The sequence below is a fragment of the Peromyscus eremicus genome, chromosome 1, assembly GCF_949786415.1.
Source record: "Peromyscus eremicus chromosome 1, PerEre_H2_v1, whole genome shotgun sequence".
In the NCBI taxonomy this organism is placed as follows: Eukaryota; Metazoa; Chordata; class Mammalia; order Rodentia; family Cricetidae; genus Peromyscus; species Peromyscus eremicus.
The window spans coordinates 116,834,054-116,857,380 of record NC_081416.1 but is presented as its reverse complement, the minus strand read 5'-3'; the positions used below and the strand labels follow the sequence as shown (position 1 = coordinate 116,857,380).

The 23,327-nt window shown below is 41.9% G+C and overlaps 1 protein-coding gene across 2 annotated transcripts in view; it reads right to left on the bottom strand.

Annotated features, from left to right (window-relative positions):
* Nucleotides 1–23,113, bottom strand: part of Cpeb1 (cytoplasmic polyadenylation element binding protein 1) — a 98,283-nt gene extending 75,170 nt beyond the window's left edge. Inside the window, exons 1-2 of one of the 2 annotated variants that reach the window (XM_059272256.1) lie at nucleotides 22,991–23,113; nucleotides 2,812–2,986 (exon numbers count right to left, since the gene is read on the bottom strand). In XM_059272256.1, coding sequence (XP_059128239.1) covers nucleotides 2,812–2,986; nucleotides 22,991–23,005 — 190 coding nt within the window. In that variant the 5' untranslated portion in view covers nucleotides 23,006–23,113. Of the gene's footprint in view, nucleotides 1–2,811; nucleotides 2,987–22,266; nucleotides 22,394–22,990 lie in introns of those variants that run through there. The other variant, XM_059272266.1, reaches the window with a different exon arrangement.
* Nucleotides 23,114–23,327: the final 214 nt, after the last annotated feature.

The window sequence follows — 23,327 nt, the reverse complement described above, 5'->3', positions numbered from 1 at the left end:
GGCCAATCAAGGCTATAATATCTGAGACCCTGTCTCCAACTCCAAAAGACAAAAGAAAGACAGACAGACAGATGGACAGACAGACGGATGGACAGACAAAGGAAGGAAGAAAGGAAAAGAGAGAAGAGGGAGGTGGAATGGGGAAGTGGAAGCGGAAGGAAGGGAAGGAAAGAAAACAAACAGGGTTATAATACGGCTCTTGGGTTAAAAGTTCTTATTGCTCTTACTAAAAACCAGAGTTTGTTTGCCAGCACCCTGTTTCCCAGCACCCACATCCGGCAGCTCACAACTATCTTGGAACTTCAGCTCCAGGGAATCCAACACCTCTGGCTTCCATGAACACTTGCACTTGATGGTGTACAAACATACATTTTAAAATAAAATAAAAACCAACAACAAATGCTAACTAGTATGTGGACAAAAAGTAACACCTTATACAGTGCTGGTAAGAATATAAAATAATCTAGCCACTATGGAAATAAATATGGATGTTCCTAAAACAACAACAACAAAAAAACAGATTTACCATATGACCCAGATATATATATTACTCCTGGGAGTTCCAAAATCCGCTCCCCTTCCCTGTGTGATCTGTGAACTCAGAAAGAGCAGAGTAACAACGAAAAACTCTGTTCATTTATTCTCCTAGACAGTTTTGCTTCTACTTTCGTGTCATACATACATACATTATTTTTATGTACCTATACAAAAATCTAGGGTCTATATATGAAATAAAAGATTTGTCTTGCCGGGCGGTGGTGGCGCATGCCTTTAATCCCAGCACTCGGGTGGCAGAGCCAGGCGGATCTCTGTGAGTTCGAGGCCAGCCTGGGCTACCAAGTGAGTTCCAGGAAAAGGCGCAAAGCTACACAGAGAAACCCTGTCTCGAAAAACCAAAAAAAGATTTGTCTTGCTGAGACTGGATTAATTCACGTAATACGTTTATCTTCATTTGTATCAGTTTTCCTGCAAACAACATAACTCTGTTTTACCTCACCACCTAAAGCACCTTCTGATTGGTTTAATAAAGAGTTGAACAGCCAACAGCTAGGCAGGAGAGGATAGGCGGGACTTCTGGACAGAGATAGGAACTCTGGGAAAGAATCTGAGGCAGGAGAGATTCGCTAGACAGATGTGGAGGAAGTTGGATGTATGGTACTGAGGAGAGGTAACAAGCAACATGGTATAACATAGATTAATATACACGGGTTAATTTAAGTTTTAAGAGCTAGTTGGGAACAAGCCTAAGCTAAGACCAAGCTTTCATAGTTAATAAAAAGTCTCTGTGTTGTTATTTGGGATCTGGTGGTCCAAAGAAAGACCTGTTACAAAAAAGGTATTCTTCTAAAATGATTCAAACAAAATATTCCATCAATATTCTTAAAACATGTTGCAACTCCCACAAAAGATTATGAAACACTGTCAAGGCATCCATACTTTGCAAGAGTTATCCTCAAGAGCTGCCCCTTCCCTACTAATCAGCAGTCTCCTATATAGGAAAACTACATGTCTGTTGACCTGTAGTCCTGTTTTAAAGGCTGCACCATGCAATATAGTTGCTACCAGTCACATGCAGTTACTTAGTATTTGAAATGTAACTAATCAACTATGACAAATTCACTTCATTCTCAAGTCTTAGTACTAATAAGAGATAGAGCTGAGCTAGACATATGGTTTAGTGGGTAAGAAGGATTGCTACACAGGCATGAGAACCTGAGTTCAAATCCATGTCACCCATATAAGAAGCTATAGGTGGCCATATGTACCTATAATGTCAGTGCTGGGAAAGGGTGGAACAGGATTGTTGGATACTGTTAGCTACCAGCCTATCAGGAAACTGGTGGCGAGGACACCAAAATACCATGAGCTCCAGGTTCAGTGAAAGAAAAGACCTTGTGCTTAGAGGAATAAGGGAGAGAGTGATGGAGGAGGAATACAGCTTACTAGAACATTTTTATACTGATTATATGTTGACAAGGCAGTATTTTATGTATGCTGAACTAAATATTAAATTTCAACTCTAACTTTTTTTTTAAAGATTTTTATGTGTATATGTGAGTGCTTAGACATATGTATATGCACTCTGTGTGTGCCTAGTGCCCTGAGGGACCAGACAGGGTGTCAGATTCCCTAGAACTGCAGTTACAAGTGTTGTGGGCAGCCTGATGTTGGTGCTGGAAACCAAATCCAGGTCCTCTGTAAGAGCACCAAATACTTTTAACAACTCAGCCATGCCTCCAGCCCCACAACTTAAATAGCTACCCAAAATCTTGAACAATATGATTCACATTATACTCCTTTGTGGTCCTGGAGCTAAAACCCAGATTAACACTTGGTGGTTATGTTTTGTATTTTTGAGAAAGGCCTTGCTAGTTATCTCATGCTGGACTTGAAATTACTATGTAGCCGAGGCGGTCCCCAAACTTGTATTTCTCCATGTTTCCACCTCCTAAGAGCTAGAATTACATGTCTACACCTGCACCACCACCACCACCACCACCACCACCAGCAGCAGCAGCAGCAGCAGCAGCAGCAACAGCAGCAGCACCACCACCACCAACCCACACACAAATACTGCTACTTTCAGTCTTTTCAATTCAACCCTTCCTGTGCACCACACAAAACAGATTATCTTTATTCTAATCACAGGCAGTCTCTAAGCATAAGGGGGTCCAATCCATAATGCAAATCATGAAATGGGCAAGTACTGCCAGAGACTCAGTGTGTTCTTCATAGGCCTCTAAATGAAGACCTCTAGCATGCACTACTTTGGACTAGCCCAGTGCATCCCAATTTTTAAATCTCAATTACCTGGCAAATGATCATGAATTCCTCGATTTATGGGTGTTGTGCAGACTTTACTGAAGTCCAATGAATCATCCAAAATGGCATTTATCCTTCGAAAAATACTGGCATTGCTACACGTAGACAGTGCAGGAACATCCTGGTTGTCCCAGCAATCTTTTATTCTTCCCGTTTCTTCTTCCTAGACATGGAAAAAAACATGCTTAGGTTTTCTATACTCATACAAAATAATAAACAGACTTGACCCTGTTATTTTAAACAATACCATGAATTTTAAAAAGTAACTAGGGCTTCAGTTTATTGCCTACATATCAAAGCACTAAATCAATGTTTATTATGAATAAAGTATTCAGAACACTATGGGTACCAATTTAAGTATAAAGATAATTTTCTCAAGAACCTCTTAATCCAGCAGTATACACACAATAATTAACACGACACAGTAACAATAACATGAACTTCAGAACCAGACAGACTTGGTTCAAATCTTCAGTATATCAACACAATGGAATATTGTTTGACATAAAGAAATGTACTGAGACATAATACAATATGGGTAAACCCTTAAAATGTGAAAGAAGCCAGTCACAAAAAAGATAACATATTAAGGGAGACAGAAACATTTTCATCAGTGGTGTCTCCACTGGTTAAGTTTTCCATGCACCTGTAAATAACCCTTCACCTATGTAAAAACCCTAATTAAACACACCAGGTCACTAGAATAGAAAAACAAGACAAAAAATGGGTGCCTAAGAAGAAGGGTGTCAACAGATATAGGTGAGGGGGACAAGAAAGGATAATGGAGAAAAATGTATGAAAATGTCATATTGAACTTTGTTACTTTCTCTTTTAAAAATTAATTGCATGTATGTATGTATGTGTGTATGTGTGTGTATGTCATAGACCGGAGATTACTTATTTATATTTGGGGAGAGGGGCTGTAGTGATGGCTTAGCATTTAAGAACACTGGCTGCTATTCCCAGGACTTAGGTTCAATTCTCAGCACCCACATGGAAGTTCATAACCATCTGTGAACTCCTGTTCCAGAGTATCTTATACCCTCTTCTGGCCTCAGTGGGCATGGCAGGAAGAGGATACAAGATATAACTGTAGGCACAATATTCACATACATAAAATAACTCACTGGCCAAACCTGATGACACAAATCTGTAATTCTAGCTATTTGGAAAGGTTGAGGCACGAGGATCACAAATTCATTTAGTGAAACTACCTCAAAAAAATAAAAAGGCTTGGAGTTTGTTCAGTGGTATGCTTGTCTAATACACTCAAGGCCCCAGGTTCAATCTTCAGCACTACAAAAATACCCCTCTAGATACAACTGTTCACTGAAAGGTGAACTTTATGATATATACATTATCTCAGTAAGGCTGTTGGAAATTTATGGCTCGATCATGTATTTGCTGTGTGATGCCAGCCTGTGTCTGTTTCCCTCTGTGTGAAATGAGTAAACCAACTTTTGGATGACTTTTATAAAGCATGGTGCCTGACATACAGCAGTTGTCTAGACACTAAAGATATAAGTGCAAGAGAGGATGTGGCAAGAATCAAAACATTGAACCAATAGCATCTAAAGGGAATGCAGTCATTGGAAGCACACATAAATCTGCTTAATAAACACTGCCTAATAAACATTAAATAATTGTCCTCTATCTATAGGCAACACCTCAAGGGTCAATAAGTGAGGCAAAGATTCAATTTTAAAGTTTGGACAATGAACTAAGATCTGATCATGCTATAAATAAACACAACACAAGCTACAACATGCTGTAAACAAATTCTGCCCTCTAATCCACAATGTGTTTGAGAGCTGGATAAAGGACAAGTCTAAAGAACAACACAGAAAACAGGCAGGCATTATCAAAAGTGTTCCAGTATGGTATAGTGTTAGGTAAGGAAGAGACTAGAAAGGCCTCATAAACCAAGTTAAGTAGTTAGCAGTATCTTCCACATTAGAAGCTACCAAAAATTTAAAGCACGCTTTAACAATGAAAAAAAAAAACACCTAATTTTTGTTTACTATAATACAAGGACTACAAATAAAACCTCAGGATCTTGGCCACATCTGAGGGTGAGAAAAAGATTAACTGTTTGTAAGTCTTAATAGACTGACAGCGGTTGCAGGAGAGATGAGAACCAATGAGGGGACACATGTAGGCTTGTGCATTTCTCAGATAAATTCAGTCCTTACGAATAAGGTCTAAAATGCTTATTATTTCAAGTAGCTTGAAAAAAAATCTAATTTAAAGAATCAATCTAGCCACTTTGTCTCACTCCTAATACCATTAAGACGACACATCATATTCCTAAATGGGGTAAATGTCATCTGGCATGCCCCCTTCCTTATGTACAACAAAGTAAAGGTCTTGTTTAAAGTGACTGTGCAATTAGAATAAAAATAAGCAAGGTGTTCAATTTATACCCTGAATAGCTTATCTTACCAGTAAGTATCAATGTTTACCTTGAATAGCCACACTGGAGGATAAGTGAACCAGTACTGTTAGATGGAGAACAGTCTATTACTTTCTTTATGTGCACACTACACATGAAAGTATAATACTATGGCATGTGGAGTCTGAATTAATACACATGTAGTACTTACCACAGTGCCTGAGACCTAATTATGTGCTGAGCAAATTAATGCTATCAGTACTAATATAATTACACTATGAGTCAGAAGCAACTACAGGGATCTTTGAAGAAAGGATTCATGTGCTCATTAAAAGAGAGAAAATGTATTTAAAAGCTAAAGCAACTGCTGGGTGGTGATGGTACATGTCTTTAATTCCAGTCCTTGAGAAACAGAAGCAGGAGGATCTCTGAGTTCAGGGCCAGCCTGATTTACAGAGCGAGTTCCAAGACAACCAAGGCTACACAGAGAAATCATGTCTTGAAAAATTAAAAAGGAAAAAAAAAGACAAAGAAAGCTAAGGCAACTATTTGATGACCCTAGGCCCTTCTCTGCCTGGGTACCCATTCCTAATCATTGACTTCAGAGCTTAATTAAAACACTGGAGACATCATACAAATACAACTACCTAAAACTTTAATCTACCATAGAATAGACTGATTCTTTTGAAACACCAATTAAAAGAATTCATTATTTCTCATTTTCAAAACTCAAACTACCTACTCCCATAGTTGAGTACCACTGACTTTATAGCGTCTATCTCAGTGGTTCTCAACCTGTGGGTCACGATCCCCTTGGGGTTGTATATCAGATTATTATGATTCATAAGAGTAACAAAATTACAGTTATGAAGTAACAACAAAATAATGGTTGGGGGTCACCACAACATGAGAAACTGTATATTAAAGGGTCACAGTATTAGGAAGGTTGAGAACCACTGGTTTATCTTTTAGCAATGTAGTTCTGAATTTAGACCAATGTTTTACTATAACAAGAACTTTTCTTAGATGATCTTCTATTGCCTGATAACCTCTATTGTTTTGGTATATTTTGCCATGAAATGAGATCATCAGCAAGCTTTTTTTTTTAACCTCAACTTAAGTCTTTTATTGTGGACAAAAAATTAAGCTTTTCTATGAATCAAAAGCTTAGGATAAACTACCATTATCTCGAGAGTTAACAGGTTTACTTGGCAACACTAGAAAGAGAAAAATGCTAATTCTTTTAAAATTTAAAGTTGATGATACAGTAAAAAATTAGCCTCAGGATAAAACTAGTTCTGCCTACTTACATGTTATTAGAATGCCCCATGAAGAATCTACTAACACAAATTATTTTAGATCAGGCCCTCAATTCTCAGGGGTAACAACTGATACTCTAAGAGTAAAACAGTGGTCTCCTATAGCTCTGAGCCTCAACTGTCCTTCCAGAAGTTCAGTCTACAAAAGTTTCATTTTTCTTTTTGCACAATGAAATATTCCTTCCCTAAAATGTCAGTCCTTACGTTAAACACACACACACACACACACACACACACACACACACAGAGTCACAGGCTCTGAGTTACAAATATCACCTTATGTCACCTTACATTACTGTGAGCCTTAGTTGCCTAAGGTATAAAAAAAAGTGAGTGGCAGAGTTTATATTATAAAATTACACATTAAATGGCTGGAATTCTCAATAAATAACTTACTATTGGCAGATGCCCAATTCTAAGTAGGTAATGGTATCACTATTATAAGTATGCTTCCAACGTATTACTCAAGCCACCTTCATCAAGAAACATTTATTTATTTCACCATAAATGAGGTGGGTTTTTTCCTTTTGTTTCATTTTACACCTATGGTTTCAAACTACCAATTATGACTCTTCTAAAGTGTGTTTGGTTTGAGACACAGGATCTTGTAATTCAGGATGACCTAGAACTCATGATCTTCCTGCCTCTATATCCCAAGTGCTGGGATTATAGACATTTACCACTCTACCTGGGTAAACATGTAAATCCATTCCATGCAGATTATGTTTTCTCAAAAATAAAATGACAAAATTATATTGTTTAGATGGTAGAAAAAATGTAGAACTGCTTTACTGGAAAACCCTGGCCTTGCTTTCAGATAGTATATGTTCTCAGCCAAGCACATGGTGACCATTCCTCAGGTCAAAATCCTGGCTGGATGACACTCAATTCTCATAAATGATTGAAGCACTACCATTTTATTCTGTATGCTTTTACTCGAGAATACAACTACACTAGAGATGCCTTCAAGAAAATTACTGTTAGTCCCCTATGGACTTGTAAAAAGCTAGGAAAGAAATTTAAGTTTGGGTCAGGTGTAGTGGTGCATGCCTTTAACATTGGCACGTGGAAAGCAGAAACAGACAGATCTCTGTTAGTTTGAGGCCAGCCTGGTCTACCTAATTGAGAGACCCTATCAAAAAGAAAGAAAAAATAAATTCAAGTTTGTCTATAAAGGATACATACACAGTTTGCTCCTCCAGATAAGAGTTTTAAAGCTGGAATCCAGGGATTAGAATTTAGAGAATCTCCTAAAAAAACTGTTTATACTAAATTGTTTTCCTGGAAAGAAGACCTTTTCCATTTAATTGGATTCTTTTAGTTAAGGTCTTGAACACTCAGGTCTTTTTAAAAATATTAAGTCAAGCTGGGTGGTGGTGATGCACAACCTTAATCCCAGCACTCAGAAGGCAGAGGCAGGTGGATCTCTATGAGTTCAAGGCGAGCCTACAGAGCGAGCTCCAGGACAGCCAAGGCTACACAGAGAAATCCTGCCTCAAAAAAATAAAAATGAGTCAAAGTAACAGAAAATAATCTACTAAGATGCCTCCCAAGAACATTATACTGAAACGTACTTCGGCAATTTGCCTTAGACTTACACTAAATATACAGCTTAACATTTATATTCAAGATTTTGAAGATATCTTACTACAATTTTAAGTAGCTCTTATATTAATAACCACACAGAGAAAAAGATCATTTGGGGATGACAAATTAGGAACACGTTTTCCTTGCAAAAGAATGCAAATCTAGCTACATTTCTATGCTTGCTTTAAATCACCAGGTCACTCATTGTCAAATTTATGGCTGAACTTTATGGTCTAAATGCTTTGCTATCAGGAGATTGGGTAGGATTAGTTCAGGGTCATCCTCAACTATATGGTAAGACTGTTCAAAAAGAACAAAAAAAGGAACTATGAAGAGGAAGAAGTGCAAAAAAAAGGTAGGTTAGAAGGTTGTGTGAGGAAATATGCTTAATACTATATACACAGTATACATATATATTGTTTTTCATACTATTCATATACGTATGAAATAGTATGTACGTATGAAAACTGGGAGGAAAGAGAGGGAGGGAGGGAGAAAAAGAACAGTCATGCCCCCCCCACTATCTTTTAAGTCTACGCAAAAATACAATGAGTAAATTTTTATTACTTTGGTACTTATGAAATCAGTAATACTCTGCATCATTTTAACCAAGGAAATAGCAATTTCACACAGCTCAATCTAATATTTCATGAATACTAAAAAACTACTGGTTAGAAAAAAGATCACAGAAATAGATAAAACATAGTCCTTGTCTCAGAAGAATTCATTAAATGGGATAAGTAAATTCAGTTAGGTCAGTGGAAAACAAAGAAACACAAAACGCTCAAGAAAGGAATAAATAAAAATGTCAGGAACGGTTTCACAATTAAAACTTCTAAGTTAGAGCAAAATGAAAATGACAAATTTCAATAAGCAGACATCAGAAAGAACATAATAGGCAGAACAAAGTGTTGGAGATATATAAAACATGGGTCGTTCAAGGAAAGAAGTGCTCCAACAATAATTAGACAGTATATTTCACCAGGAATAAAGAATACCACATCAGAAAGAGAAAGTGAATCTATTAGCAGACACAAGAGACCCTTGACCTCTTTCTGCATTCATGATCTTCCATCATTTCTACAATAGCTCTTTCTCCTTATTGTATAAGTATGTTCAAGGCTCTTCTACCTTAAAAGCATTCTCCTCAATCCACTGCCCATTTCTTCTGCTTTATGAACAAGTATTTACTTCTGTTCAAATTTCAATCTATAACACACTGCCCCAAGAAAGTTGACATTATATAGCTCCTAAATCAATGATTTCATAGCTGCAAAAGCCAACCAAGTCTTTCTTGACATTTTTGGGGGGGGATCCTATATTCAATTACTCTACTGAACTCAGGAACCACTTTCTCCTTTGGTTATTTTTATGCTTCCATAGGATGTATCTACCAATCACTCAGTATTCATTAATTCTATTGTCAGTCTAAGAACTACAGTCTCCAGAATACACTTGTGAGAACAGTAAGGGAGTCATTTTAAATATTTTTCAGTTTTAAATCATGTTAGTGCACATGTTTGTGCAGATGTATATGCACATGAATGCTGTTGCCCATGGGGGCCAGAAGAAGGTGTCAGATCTACCAAGAGCTGGAGTTATAGGCAGTTGTGAGCTGGGAACTAAACTTGGTTCCTCTGCAAGAGCAGAGTAACTGCTGAATCATCTCCTCAGCCCCCAAAAGGAGATATTTAATACCAAAATTGCTCAAAAATAGTTGACAGCACATGACCACTGTAACTATAGCTCTTGTCCATATATACTAGTCACTGTTAACTGTAAGCATCACTATCTCCCCAATTTGATAAACTGTAAGGCTGTCCACTACCTGTATCTATACCTCTGCAGCAGTATCTAACATTAATATCTGTTGTATTGTCAAGCTCTCAACAATGAAAGTTAGACCCATACTACATTTTTGTTACAGGTATTTTTACCACCTTAATCATACTTACATAAATAGTAATTACTCCTTTCTTATGCTTTAGAAATATCCAGATAGTCACTAATTGTCTTCTGTCAAAGCTCATGACTACTCAGGACTTGGGTTTTAAGTTCTGAGCACAGATAATTTCTCCTAAACAAAACTCCAAGGCTCCAGTTATGTCAGAGGTGTTTCCTGACCTGGTCTTTAGCTCCTCACCAGTGTTTCTCAAGCTGCCCTGATGTAGAAAAAAAGGGAGGGAATCTGAAGTCTGGGATCTCAATTTTAATCCTAGTGCTCTCTTAACTGGGTGACTTTGGCCAAGATTTTCAATATATCTATGACAGTCTCAAAAATCATTGTCAAAAGATAGAGAAGACTCTAGACAACTGGTCATCTAGGTACTATTCGAGCCCTCCCCAATTTGACATAAGTCCTATTACTGTCTTTTTTCTCCTGTTACCAAAGAAATGTGTGTTCTATCACAGACCAGTTTTGATATCCACCTTTCCTCACACCCTTGGGACCTGATAGTTATTCCTGTTACACATTCATCTTTTCTATGAATAGAATCAACTCTCTTCAATGTTTACAGTGTCTTGTAGTCCCATACTCTTCCCTCTGATAGTCATCCAGTTCTTCCCCCAGTTTCTCTATAGAGAAACCTACGACCCTCTAACCCCCATACCCTTGTTCATCGCTTTAATCCTTAAAGTTAAGCATCAGATGCCACTCTCCTTCCCAATATGTCATGTTAGTGTCTTAGTCACTACTCTACTGCTGTGAAGAGATACCATGACTAAAGCAACTCTTATAAAAGAAATCATTTTAATTGAGGGCTTGGTTACAGTTTCAGAGGTTTCAGATCATTATCACGGCAGGGAGCATGGTGATCCTCATGGTGCTGGGGCAGTAGCTGAGAGTTACATCCTGATCCTCAAGCAGAGAGAGACTGGGCCTGGCATAGGCTTTTGAAACCAGTGACATGTCCTTCAATAAAGCCACACCTCCTATGCCTTCTCAAATACTGCCACTCCCTGGTGACAAAGCATTCAAATATATGAGTCTATGGGGGCCATTCTTATTCAAACCATCACAGGTAGAATGCTTTTTCTTAAGTTCACTGTACTCTATCAAACCCAATGGGCAATTCTTGAACCTTTCAGGATATTTTCTTTCTGCTTGTATGTTCCTATTAATAGATCTTTGAAAAACACAAACAGGAAAACCTCCTTTATAGGACTATAGTCTCAGAACTCTTTACACCCTTAACATTTCTATGGATGGATCTCAAGAGCTTTAATGCAGATAGACCTACCTATTAGTATTTTCTCATTAAAACCTTTTGATGCCTTTGTTGCAGTAATTAACTGTCAATTTGGGGGGAACAACTTTTTTCTTAATTAACATTGTAAAGTACTCCTGGCACTGGAGTTACAGACAGTTGTCAGCAACCATGTAGGTGCTGAGAACCAAACCTGGGCCCTCTGCAAGAGTAACAACTACTCTTAACTGCTGAGCCATCGATCCAGACCTGTCTCAACTTTTTAAGTTAATTTAATAGAAGCTGGCTACATTTTATTTAACCTGTTGACATATACTGTTTTGAATAATGTCAAGAATATCCAGTTTCAGATTAGTTACTGGAAAAAGGTATTTTCAGTTAATTTTGATTATCCCTTTTTGATACATCAAACCTTATAAGCGTTAGCTTCTTAAAAGTTAGTAACAGCATGACAACTGAAAGCATATGGATGTGTCCTTCTGATGCTGTTAGATTAAAATCTGTAAGTTAAACTCACATTTTGGATGGACTTTTTTTTTTTAACCCACACTTGACTTTATAATACCTTATGTCAATCATGTGGTAAACACAGGTTCAATAAATTCTTCAGATAGTGTAAGTTTAACATACTTTTTGATAGTACAACTCTCATCAGGAGTCTTTTAGTACATATAGTGTCAAATGTTTTCCAAAATTCCAATTTCTTCTGAGCTCAAATTTTATCACTGGCAATAAACACACTGTCAGTCATTTTTTAATGAAGAGACTGGCACATTTTGTTCATTTAAAAAAATCTGTCGCCGGGCGGTGGTGGCGCACGCCTTTAATCCCAGCACTCGGGAGGCAGAGCCAGGCGGATCTCTGTGAGTTCGAGGCCAGCCTGGACTACCAAGTGAGTTCCAGGAAAGGCGCAAAGCTACACAGAGAAACCCTGTCTCGAAAAACCAAAAAAAAAAAAAAAAAATCTGTCAAGCAAATACGGCAAGATGAACAACCTTAGTTCGTCAGTGTTCTTTCAAGTGGGGGATGTATTTTTCTTGAAATAAAATCATAGAAATACTTGGACAACTTCTACCTAGATACTAAGTAACAGTGTTCTCCACTAGCTTCCCATTTGTCACAGTACATACTAAAGATTTAGTAAGCTTGATTTTGTTATTGCTTCCTCAAGCACATCTGTATGTAAAACTGGCTTGTGGAGTTTGTATGAATAATAAAATGATAGATGCCACAATTTAATGGCACTACCATGATTCCTACTAAGGTGCCAGTGGCTGTATTTACCCCTACTACTTCTGCATCATCAGTGCAAACACCAAGGCAGTTTAAAAGCAACTGTTGGGACCAAGTGTGGTGACACATGCCTATAATCCCAGCACCTGGGAGGCTGAGGCAGGAGGGTCACAAGTTTGAAGCCAACCCGTGCTACACAGTAAGTTTCTAACAACTTGAGCTATGGGATTCTGTCTCAAAAGGAAAAGTCAAAGTCCATGCTATTTTAGAATTATGAAACACTTTTGACTTTGGAGACCTAGCACTGAGAATTTCTGTCATAAAGACTAAGTTCCTTAACCATAACATGAAAAATCCCTTCATCTTAGTAACCAACTTAGATTTCTTTTTTTAAAGTATTTTACTCTGCAGAGGACATGAAAATTAAGCATTTTACTTAATAAATGTTTGAATATTTGTATAAATCTGAGTACCACACATATCAAAATAAAAACACTTTTTTGTTTTTGTTTTTTCGAGACAGGGTTTCTCTGTGTAGCTTTGCGCCTTTCCTGGAACTCACAGAGATCCGCCTGGCTCTGCCTCCCGAGTGCTGGGATTAAAGGCGTGCGCCACCACCGCCTGGCAATAGAAACACTTTTACATTAGGTTTTTCTGTGCTCTTTCCCATTCTCTATACTCCATTTTTACGTTTCAGTTCATCCTCCAAGGGCTTACTGTTCAGAGTGTGTTTGCATGCCTGTTCATTTGCATGTGTGGAAACTAGTGATCAATCTTCCTGTTCCCAGGTGGTATCCATGCTGCTTGTAGAGACAAGATTTTTTTCAATGGCCTGGAGTTCATTTCTGTTGTCACCAATTTGGGTTGTTCAAATGTTTACTTGTGATTTTTGAGTCAGGGCGTCATGTATCTCAAGCTTGTCTCAATGACCCTAAAATTGATTTTTCTGCCTATACCACCCCAAGTGCTGGGATCACAGGCATGAAGCACGCCTCTCTGTGTTATGTGGTACTAGGAATCAAATCCAGGACACTTTATGCATGACAGGCAAGCACTCTACCATCTAAGCCCAGTTTTGTCTATTTTTGAACTTCTTTAAACAGTCATATAACAGGTAATCTTGTTCTCTGGGGGTTTGGCTTTTTAAATTTTACTATTATTTTTGTTTTGTTTTGAGAAAGGGCTTCACTATGTAGCCTCAGCTGGCCTGGTATGTAGACCAGGCTGCCCTAGAGCTCAAAAGAACCACATGCTTCTGCCTTCCAAGAGATGGGATTAAAGGCGTACAACCCCATACCCAGGAGGTGTGGCTTCTTCATTATTATTCCAGTACTGGGACTAAACCTAAAGCCTTGTGACTTGAAAGTGCTCTATTACTAAGCTACATAAGTACCCTTTTAGCAAATTTTTGAGAGAGTCTAAAGTGTCCAGACTGGCCTGCCTCAATCTCCCAAGCAGCTATAATTACAGGTATACACCAGCCAGTATGAAATTTCTTCATGTTAACATATGTGGTTAATCACAATTTATTCATACTACTATAGACACATAGCAAAGAATTCAAATAGTAGCTTTTACTGCTGTCCTCTGGTTTTCATGGTTCTCTTTATCTTTTGACTGTAATAAATCTTAGTCGTTGGTACAACTACTTTCTAATCCCTACAAACCCTTCTAGTGAATAACCTCATCTGAGCATGGTTTTGGGATTACCTGACCATCAGTGGGTATTTGCTGTTCTCATCATCATTGTCTTCTTGTTCTTCAGATTTTAATATTCTCACTAGAATTCCGTAACTATTCTTTGAAAAATATCATGCTTGACAAGTGGTGGTGGCACATGCCTTCAATCCCAGCACTCGGGAGGCAGAGGCAGATGGATCTCTGTGAGTTCAGGGCCAGCCTGGCCTACAGAGCGAGATCAAGGATAGGTTCCAAAACTACACAGAGAAACCCTGTCTCAAAAAACAAAACAAAATCACTTATCTTCCTCTATGTGTATGTGCATGCACATGTGTGAGGGTCAGAGGATAACTCTTGGGAACTGATTCTCTTCCCTCTACTATGTGGGTTGCAGGGATCAAACTCAAGTCATTTGGCTCCATGTCAAGTGCTTCTATACCTGCTGAGCTGTCTTCATGCCTCACTCTTAACTATTTCTATGCATACCTTTTTATAGTCAGATGCATTTATTTCTCCTGTATATTCCTTTATAGTACACTTTTGAATTAAAATTTTAGTGATATTGTACTAGTTCCCTAAAAGTCACCTTCTATCCCATGCTGCTCAGATAAACACATTTTTTTTAAAAAACATAATTACCATTCCTTTCTCTCTAAGCCTGTTTTGGCAAAGCCTTTAATTTTTTACATACTTACCACCTATGTTACTTCTGTATATATTTACTTTTACTTACAACATAGCAGATAACTTGTTTACATGCCCGTGTTCCTATTAGACAAATGACCCCTGAAAGTGGGGACTTTATTTATTCTAAGTGGCCCTTACCATATGATGAGAAGGGAGCTTTTTTTGATTGGTAACTTTTCAATTCCCAAGTGTCATATTACACTGTTTGTGCGTACTGTTTTTGTTTGTGTGGAATTGCTTTTAATCCAAATTTAAAACCCCAAATTCTGAAATGACTAAGTGGCTGAGAGTTTTGACAGTGAGGAGAGAAAGACTTGATTAAACTCTTTATCTTGAGAAGGTGAAGACAGAAAGGATTCATGAAAATGTTCTCATCCAGAACAATCCACTAAGGACCAAGTACCAGGGAGACATGTCTAGGAAGCAAGAATAACACACGAGTGAGACGGAGCACCACAAAAGTGACAGGTATGAATACACAATGACAACTGAGAAGGATGGTGGAAAAAGCAGACTGAAAATACTCAAGAAAGGTAATGAAGAAGGAAAGGAAGAATATAAGGGCCACAGCAAACACAAAGTATGCAATTATATCAAGATTTACAGTTCCGGAAACTAAAAGTTTCCAAAGGGAAGTTTCCAACTTTTCCAATAGTGTACTTCTCTAGCATTCTTCTGTAACAAGCCTAGTGTGATAGAAAACAGAAATAGCCCAACAGTTCTTGCCTAGATAGCACTAGAGCAGTGGTTCTCAACCTGTGGGTTATGACTCTTTTGAGGGTTGAACGACCCTTTCACAGGGGTCACCTAAGACCATCAAAAAATCAGATAGTTACATCATGAGTCATAACAGTAGCAAAATTACAGTCATGAAGTAGCAACAAAAATAATTTTATGGTTGGGGGTCACCACAACATAAGGACCTGTATTAAAGGGTCACAGCATTAGGAAGGTTTAGAACCACTGGTCTAGAGTCTCAAATTTAGTTGGAAAAATGCAGACTAATTGGGTAAAGGAATAGAATTAATTAGCTCTACTAGAAGAGAAAAGGGAATAAACTAATTCTGTTTTAGACTCGGAAACCTTAAGCTGGAGAGATGACTCAGTTGATAATCTACTTGCTGTAAAAGATGAGGACCTGGGTTCAAATCCACAACTCCCTCATAAAAAGCTGGGCATGGCAGCATGTTCCTGTAATCCCAGGACAAAGAGGCCCAGACAGTTGGATCCCTGCAGCCCCTAGTCAAGTAGCCTAGTGAGCTCCAGGTTCAGTGAGTGCTGCCTATAAAACACGGAAAGTGGCTGAAGACCCCAGAGGTGGACCTCTAGTACACACACATATCAACACACACACAACCTGCTACACTTAACATGCATCAGATAGACTAATGCCTAGATCTTGAGAACAAACAGCAGTAAAAAGAGCCTAAAACTTGGTCACACAGACAAATGGGTACAGCTATGGAAATTCATTGGCCCCCTATACAGAGGAACAGGAATGAGCCAACAGGATTAACCATAGGGAACACAACACCAAGATGGAAAAATAAAAAGGAAGCATGTTAAGTGCTGAGACCAAATGGATCAGACTGAAAAAAGTAGGAAGCCTCAATCTTAGGAATCAAGCAGAAATTTTAAGTAAAATAAAATCAACATAGCAGAAGAATTTTAGATGAAACACTGGGTTTCTTCTAGAAGAAGAAATGAGTTCCAGTTCTAGCTATATGACCAATTGTTGTATAAAATTAAAAACAATCATTTTCATTCTAAGCTTTTTTCCTTTGTATCCATTAAAAGAGTAAGAAATTAAAACCTAGACTTGGTATCAACTGGAAGACAGGTCTCCAACAGCTTTTGAACTTTAAAACACTTCCATGATTACAGCTTTAATAAATAACAATAATGATAACAACAACAGCAACAACAATAACAACTACTGCTACTATTCAGGAGCAAGGGCTAGCCAGGAGACAGATGGTATCAGAGCCCAAATCCAAGAGCACAAACTTAAAATGCAGGGTGCACAGATGAAATAAAGTGCTGTGTCAAAAGACACAGCCTCTTCATATACACATGCCTGCCCACCAAGGTAGAGGAAGGTTATTTTCACAACCTTATCGAAGGAGACAAAGGCAACTGTGTTAGATCCATCCAGATGGTACCACACCAGCTTATCATGCTGGTGAAGAACAGAGAGACCAGTAACACTCTTAGTCAAACTACTCCTAAAGTTAACAGTGAACCCAGTTTTAGCACTCAAATCAATCTTTAGACCTAACCTTCTGGGGAGTCTCCAGTTACCTCAAGGAAAGTCAGCACAAAATGCCTTAAAATAAAAACAAAAGAGTGTTGACTCACTGTACTCTAAAAGAGCTACTCGAGGCTAGAAATGGCTCCGTGGTTAGGACCATTTGCTGTTCTTACAGAGGACTTGCATTCAGTGAGACAGACCCACACAGGGACTCACAACCATCCATCAACACAGGCATGGTGTATATACATATACATTCAGGCAAAAACAGAAAAAAATAAGCAAATCTTTTCAAAAAGAGCGGTTCAACCCATAAGGAAATATTCAAAGAAGTGAAGTTGAATTCAAAGGTAGCCCAGACCCAAGTGTTCACCTAAACTATTCAGTAAAGAACAGGAACATTCCCACCCTATCACTTAAAAATATATTGAATATTAAGGCCATAGCATAATCCCTAACAAGAATCTTTTTAAATTCCTATAACATCAAAGAATTGAAAATTACATCTATAATGTCATTTCTAAAAATGAAATGTGAATACCAACTCCTCATGAAAAGTCAAATATCATCCTACAAAAATGTGAAAGGGCTCAGTGGATAAAGGCACTTGTCACCAAGCCTGACACTGATGTTCAAAACCTGGAACCTCCATGGTGTAAGGAGAGAATAGACTCCTCCAAGATGTCCTCCAAAACACACACACACACACACACACACACACACACACACAGAGAGAGAGAGAGAGAGAGAGAGAGAGAGAGAGAGAGAGAGAATGAACGAGAATGTAAAAACTAGGAAATAACAGACTTACTATGTCAATCTTTTCAGTCTGTGTATTGCAACTGAGAAATGTCTAACCCTTGGTGGTCCTATCGCCAACATAAAAACGTTCGGCACTTGGGATGTGTACTTGAGAAGACAAGAGACTCTTAACGGAAACAGATCGCAAACAACGGCCGGGGGAAACAATGGACTTTTCCAGTGCTGCAATGTGGGGAGCAAAGGAGGTGAAGTTAGTAGCATCCAAGGGCTTAATGAACACTGAAAGGGTGTAACCAATACTTCTTGGCTTTAAATCAAACAGATAAAAGCCCAAACTATTTATGTAACTGCCTCACCCTAAGCTCTATGTCCAATCCCAGTTCTCATTTGTCCCAGGAGCTTTGAGGAAAATTCTACCCAGAGTCAGTTCAGTTTAGACTAGGAAAAGTAGATTTACAGATCAGATTAGCACAGCTATCCAAAGTAGAAAAATAATTTGTTACTTGATCCTGTCTTTAACTGCGTCCACCACTAGCTACTGAAGATTGGAGTCTAAACATTAGTACGGGCGTTAGTTGTGCATTCCCACCCAACTTTAACAAGAATTACAAATTCACTAATGGAATTTGCCCTTTAAATGGATATAATTTTAGGTCAATTATCTTAAAGGACCTCACACCAGTGAATGAAGCTTACACACACACACAACACTTAGCACTAAAACAGACACTAGCAAAGAAAGAACTTCCGTGCAGATGCCCCAGACTCACCCACTGCTCTCTGCTCTCCCTATCTGCCAATACTGAACTCAGACCTGACTTCTTGGCTGGTAAAGGATGTTAGAGAGGCTAAAGCCAGGCAATATTTTGAAGTTTCTAACTTTACTAAAACCTTCCCAATATGGGTAAAGAAACTGCCTTGTTTGTATTAAGAGCTTGTGTTCTCAAGTAAAAAGCCAATTGCCAAAGGCTTTGAATATACTCACTCCTCCTTTAAAGCCTTAAGAGCAAGATACTAAAATAAATTTTCCTTCTAGACCCTTCCAACCTCTACTAGCATGACTTAACGTGATGCTGATATTAAGATTCTAAGCCTTGCCCAGAATTAAAGACCCAGGCCCTCATTCCTGGGTCAGGGTCCTTTTATGCCCTACGAGATTATCATTTACAATTTTACAATTTGCTGCACACACACACAAATAAAACCAATCAATCAATCAACAAAACCCACCACACCAACAACAGAAAAAACCCAACCCAACCCAACTCAGCTTTATTACTCAGGAGGCAGCTGCCACAGGTAGGTTGGGAATTCAAAGTCAGCCTAAGTCACATAAGAAGATCCTGCAGAGAAGGAACAGAGGAGAGGAGGGAGAGTAAGAAGGGAGAGGGGAAATAGGGGAGGGAGGGAAAGAGGAAGGGGAAGACAATAAGGGAGGGAGGGAGAAAGAGAGAGGCACAAAATTTTGTCTTACTAAATCTTCTTGGAAATCTAAGAGGCATCACTAGAGGGGTTTTAGTTAAGACAGAAAAGGTGAAATTAATCATCACTCTACTTTTATCAGTCTTAAAACAATTATATAAAAATTCAGGGCTGGCAAGATGGCTGAGCAGGTAAAAACACTTGAGTCTGAGCCCTAGGACCCTGTGCTGAAAGGACAGAACTGACTCCTGCAAACCATTTTCTGATCCCCACACACATGCACACTCTGGCATGCACACAACTCCCAGCACACAATTACTAAAAATATGATAAAAATTAAAAAACAATTGTATCATTTCAAATCTGCCTTATCTGAGGACAACTTACTGAAATTTTATCTGTGTTGAAAATGAAAGTCTTGTATGGGGGGGAGGGTCACTTCCATAATGGGAGGAGCCTTTCTTCAGACCTCTGGCTCTCAGGACCAACTAACTGCTCTGACACACATTATGAAATGGTAGACACAGCACATTCCTTCTAGGCACTAATGCTCAGAAGACCTATACTGACTTCTACAGCAACAGGAGATTCCTACTACCACAGTTAGGGTTCACGATGTAAAAACAGGGACCAGCCCACAGACCACATCATCATCACCAATAACCTTTTATCCTTGACAGGCACACAACATGTAACTGGTTGGGATAAACCAACAAAAAAGATCCAGGATCTCATTCCATCACTTAACAGCTTTGTGAGTTGATATTTGAGCCTCAACTGCAAAACAGGGAACTCTATATAGAGGTGTCTACAGACCGACTGCAAACCAGTCTTCAGGTTGAATCTAAATTAAAGATGTTGTATTTGGTCCAAACTGTGTAATAGTTTATTGTTGCACTTGAAAGCCAGGGATTCATCAAAATGGGGGGGGGAGGGGTGTCAAAGGCCCATCAACTCGGTGGGCAGTTCTGTTTTTCAATTATCAATTAGTGACTGTTTCCTTTAGAGAGGCATATACATATACACTATAGGTCAGTGGGTACTGCTCTTCCCTCCTCTTCGTTTATTTATCTTGTTATAATTTGGGTTTATAACGCACTTTAAGGATTTTTAAAAATGGGTCAATTGTGCCTGATGCAAATAGTTACTGAGGCAGTTATTATCAATAGCTCCTTGTTAACATGTTTGGTGGTGGTCTTACAATCGTACAACTTCATCTTCTTCTTTCACTCTCTCCCTCTTGAACGCTTAAATGAGCCACAGCAGTGTAGCTGCCCGTCCTGAAAGGACCCCAGGACCATTCGTAACTACAAATGTCCCCATGATCATTAACTGATGTGTCAGCTCTCTAACTCGTCTGCTATACAGGCTGACACAGCCTCCCTTCCACACTGGGGAGCCTCTGCCAGGAAAGCTGTCTGTAGAACCACCATTGAAACGGGGAGCTAGTGTTTTTAAACTACAAGGCTGACTTACCTATACAGGTGTCATCTTTCTATAAACTGGGTGTGTAGTGCCAAATGACTCAAATCTAGATAATTGTGTGGACTGCGGAGTGGGGCATGATAAACGACACAGAAAATGCCCTGTGAATCCCAGGCAAGTTATTAAGAGGAAGGGTAAATGATCAGCAGTGAATTCTGAACACCACTGTCCTTCAGGGCTCCTGACAGGCTGGAGCCCCAGTGTGCATCAGAAGTCAGCGGTCCATCCCTTTCTACATACCGGGAAAACAATCACCAGCTTGTATTTCTGAGGTTTTGTTTTGCCTGTTCTTCTTTTTGCTTTCTTTCTTTTTTAAACATGGTTTGTATCTCTACACTCACAGAGAAGCGGAGTGTGAAAGTAAAAACTCTCCTCTGCAAAGTCTGCGCTGGTACACGGGGGCCTGGAGAAAGCCGGTGCACACATGCCTTTCCAGAGCACTAAAGCCGACCCACTTGCCTTGGCCCCAGCAAATGACGCAGACCAGCAGTTTACCCAGGTGCCAGGAGAGTGGGGAGGCAGCACGGTAGCCAGGGAGACCAAAGGAAGCAGTTGCCAGAGAAATGCGTTCATCAGAGTCGGGCCTGGAGGCCGCGGTGGGGGATGGGGCGGCCTGAGGCAGGCAGCCCCGGGCAATTCCGGGTCTCGGGTGCTTCCGACTTTTTCCACACGCGTGATTCTATCAGAGGGCAGAGCACTCTGGGGGTAGAGCCTGCACGGCGCCAAGGGCCACGACAGACCATGGCGGTGACACACGAGGCTGCACAGTACCCTGGAGCCCAGGTGTGCCAATGCTTCCTCGTGCTGAGGGCCACTTGCACGAACCCTGGCCTTGCAGGGGCCCCGGGAAACGAAGCTCAACGCTGGTGAGCGACTGGCCCCGCAGAGCAGCCCACGCGGGTGGGAAAGGCCGGAGCAACCCGGCGAGCGGCCCACCGGAGCCCCTTGGCCGGCCTGGGTGCCCTTGCCTCAGGGGTCCTAGGCAGGTGTGGGCCTCTCCCCCGCACCCCGGGGTGGCGTCTAGGCCCCAGGCCTGTCAACCCTACCCGCCCAGCGTCCCCCTCCCAGCTCCCCCACACCCGAGAGCAGAGCTGGGGGGCCACGCGAACCCATCCATCTACACTCCGAGCCCCCCCCCCCCAAGTCCGGGCACCTGGCCTTGCCGCCCGAGGAAAGCCGCGAGAGCCCCGCGAGGCCACATGAGTGCGTCCGGCCAGGCCGCGGGGCGAGGAGAGCGGACGGCCGCCGCCGCCGCCGCCGCCGAGGAGGAGGAAGAGGAGGGCGAGCAGGCTCCACGCCTGCCTGCGCCCCCTCGCGGGCTGCTCGACTCCTCCTCCGGGCCGGCGCCCCCAGACCCGCGAGGTTCCCGAGGCTAGCCCTCGAAGCCGGGTCCCACGCCCGCCCGCGCGACCTCACCTGGCCCCCGCCACCCTCGGGGCTCGGGCTCCAGAAGCAATCGAACGTGTGAAGCCACGTGACTTCCCCGGGCTCGGAGAGCGCGCGGCCGGCACGAGGGGCCCGGCGGCTCCTCGGCTTTAAAGGAGCCACGTCGGCGCCGTCGTGGCGGCGCGCGGCGCCCAGCGCGGCCCCGGCCCGAGGGCTCCCCGCGGCTCCCCGCGGCTCCCCGCGCCGCCCGCCGCCCGCCGGGGCCTCCCGCGGGCCGCCGAGGAGGCGCCCCTCGAGCGGCGGGAGCGCTCGCCAGTGCGGCCGGCTCTCACGTGCGACGGCTGCTGCGGGAGGAGGAAGCGCTGGGGACGCCCGGGCTCCCTTCCGCGCGGCCGGCTCCCGCCTGGACATACGTTCGAGGCCAGCGGGGGAGTCGTCTGCAAGAGGCGCAGCTCCCAGGCCCCAGCGGCCGCCCCCGGGAGGGCCGCGGCGCCTTTAAGCCCAAAGGCCTGAGTCACGAGGAAGCTCCCTGCCCCCCCCCCCACTCCGCCCCACACCGCTCCACGAGGCCCACGACAGTGGGCATGTGACCGGCGCCCCGCCCGGGACGCTCGCCCGGGAGGCGGTGGCGGTGGCGGTGGCGGGGTGGGGGGGGTCCTGTGGGGCGGCGAGACAGCGCGCGGACCGTTAGCTGAGGCAGCGGGGACGGCGGCCCCGCCCGGCCCGGCCCCGGCCCCGCCCCGGCGGCTCTTACCAGAGAGAACGCCATGGGGTCCGGCGTGGCCCTGAGGGACTGGCGGGCGAGCGGGCGGGCCGGCGGGGCTGTGCGGCGCGGGACGCGCACACACGTGGGCACTATTTTTGCAGCGAGCGGCGCGCCACTCGGCGCCCCGGCGGCTTTATAAGGCTCGGCGGCGCTGGCCTGACGAGCAGCACCTGTGCCGGCCCCGCCCGGACTCGCCCCCGCCCCCGCCCCCGCCCCCGCCCCCTGCGCTCTTCCCAGCCGTCCATCCCCGCGCTCCACCGCCCACCCTGGGCCTGGCGGGGGGGACCCACCCCGGGGGCGGCCGCCTCTACCTCTCTAGGAGCCC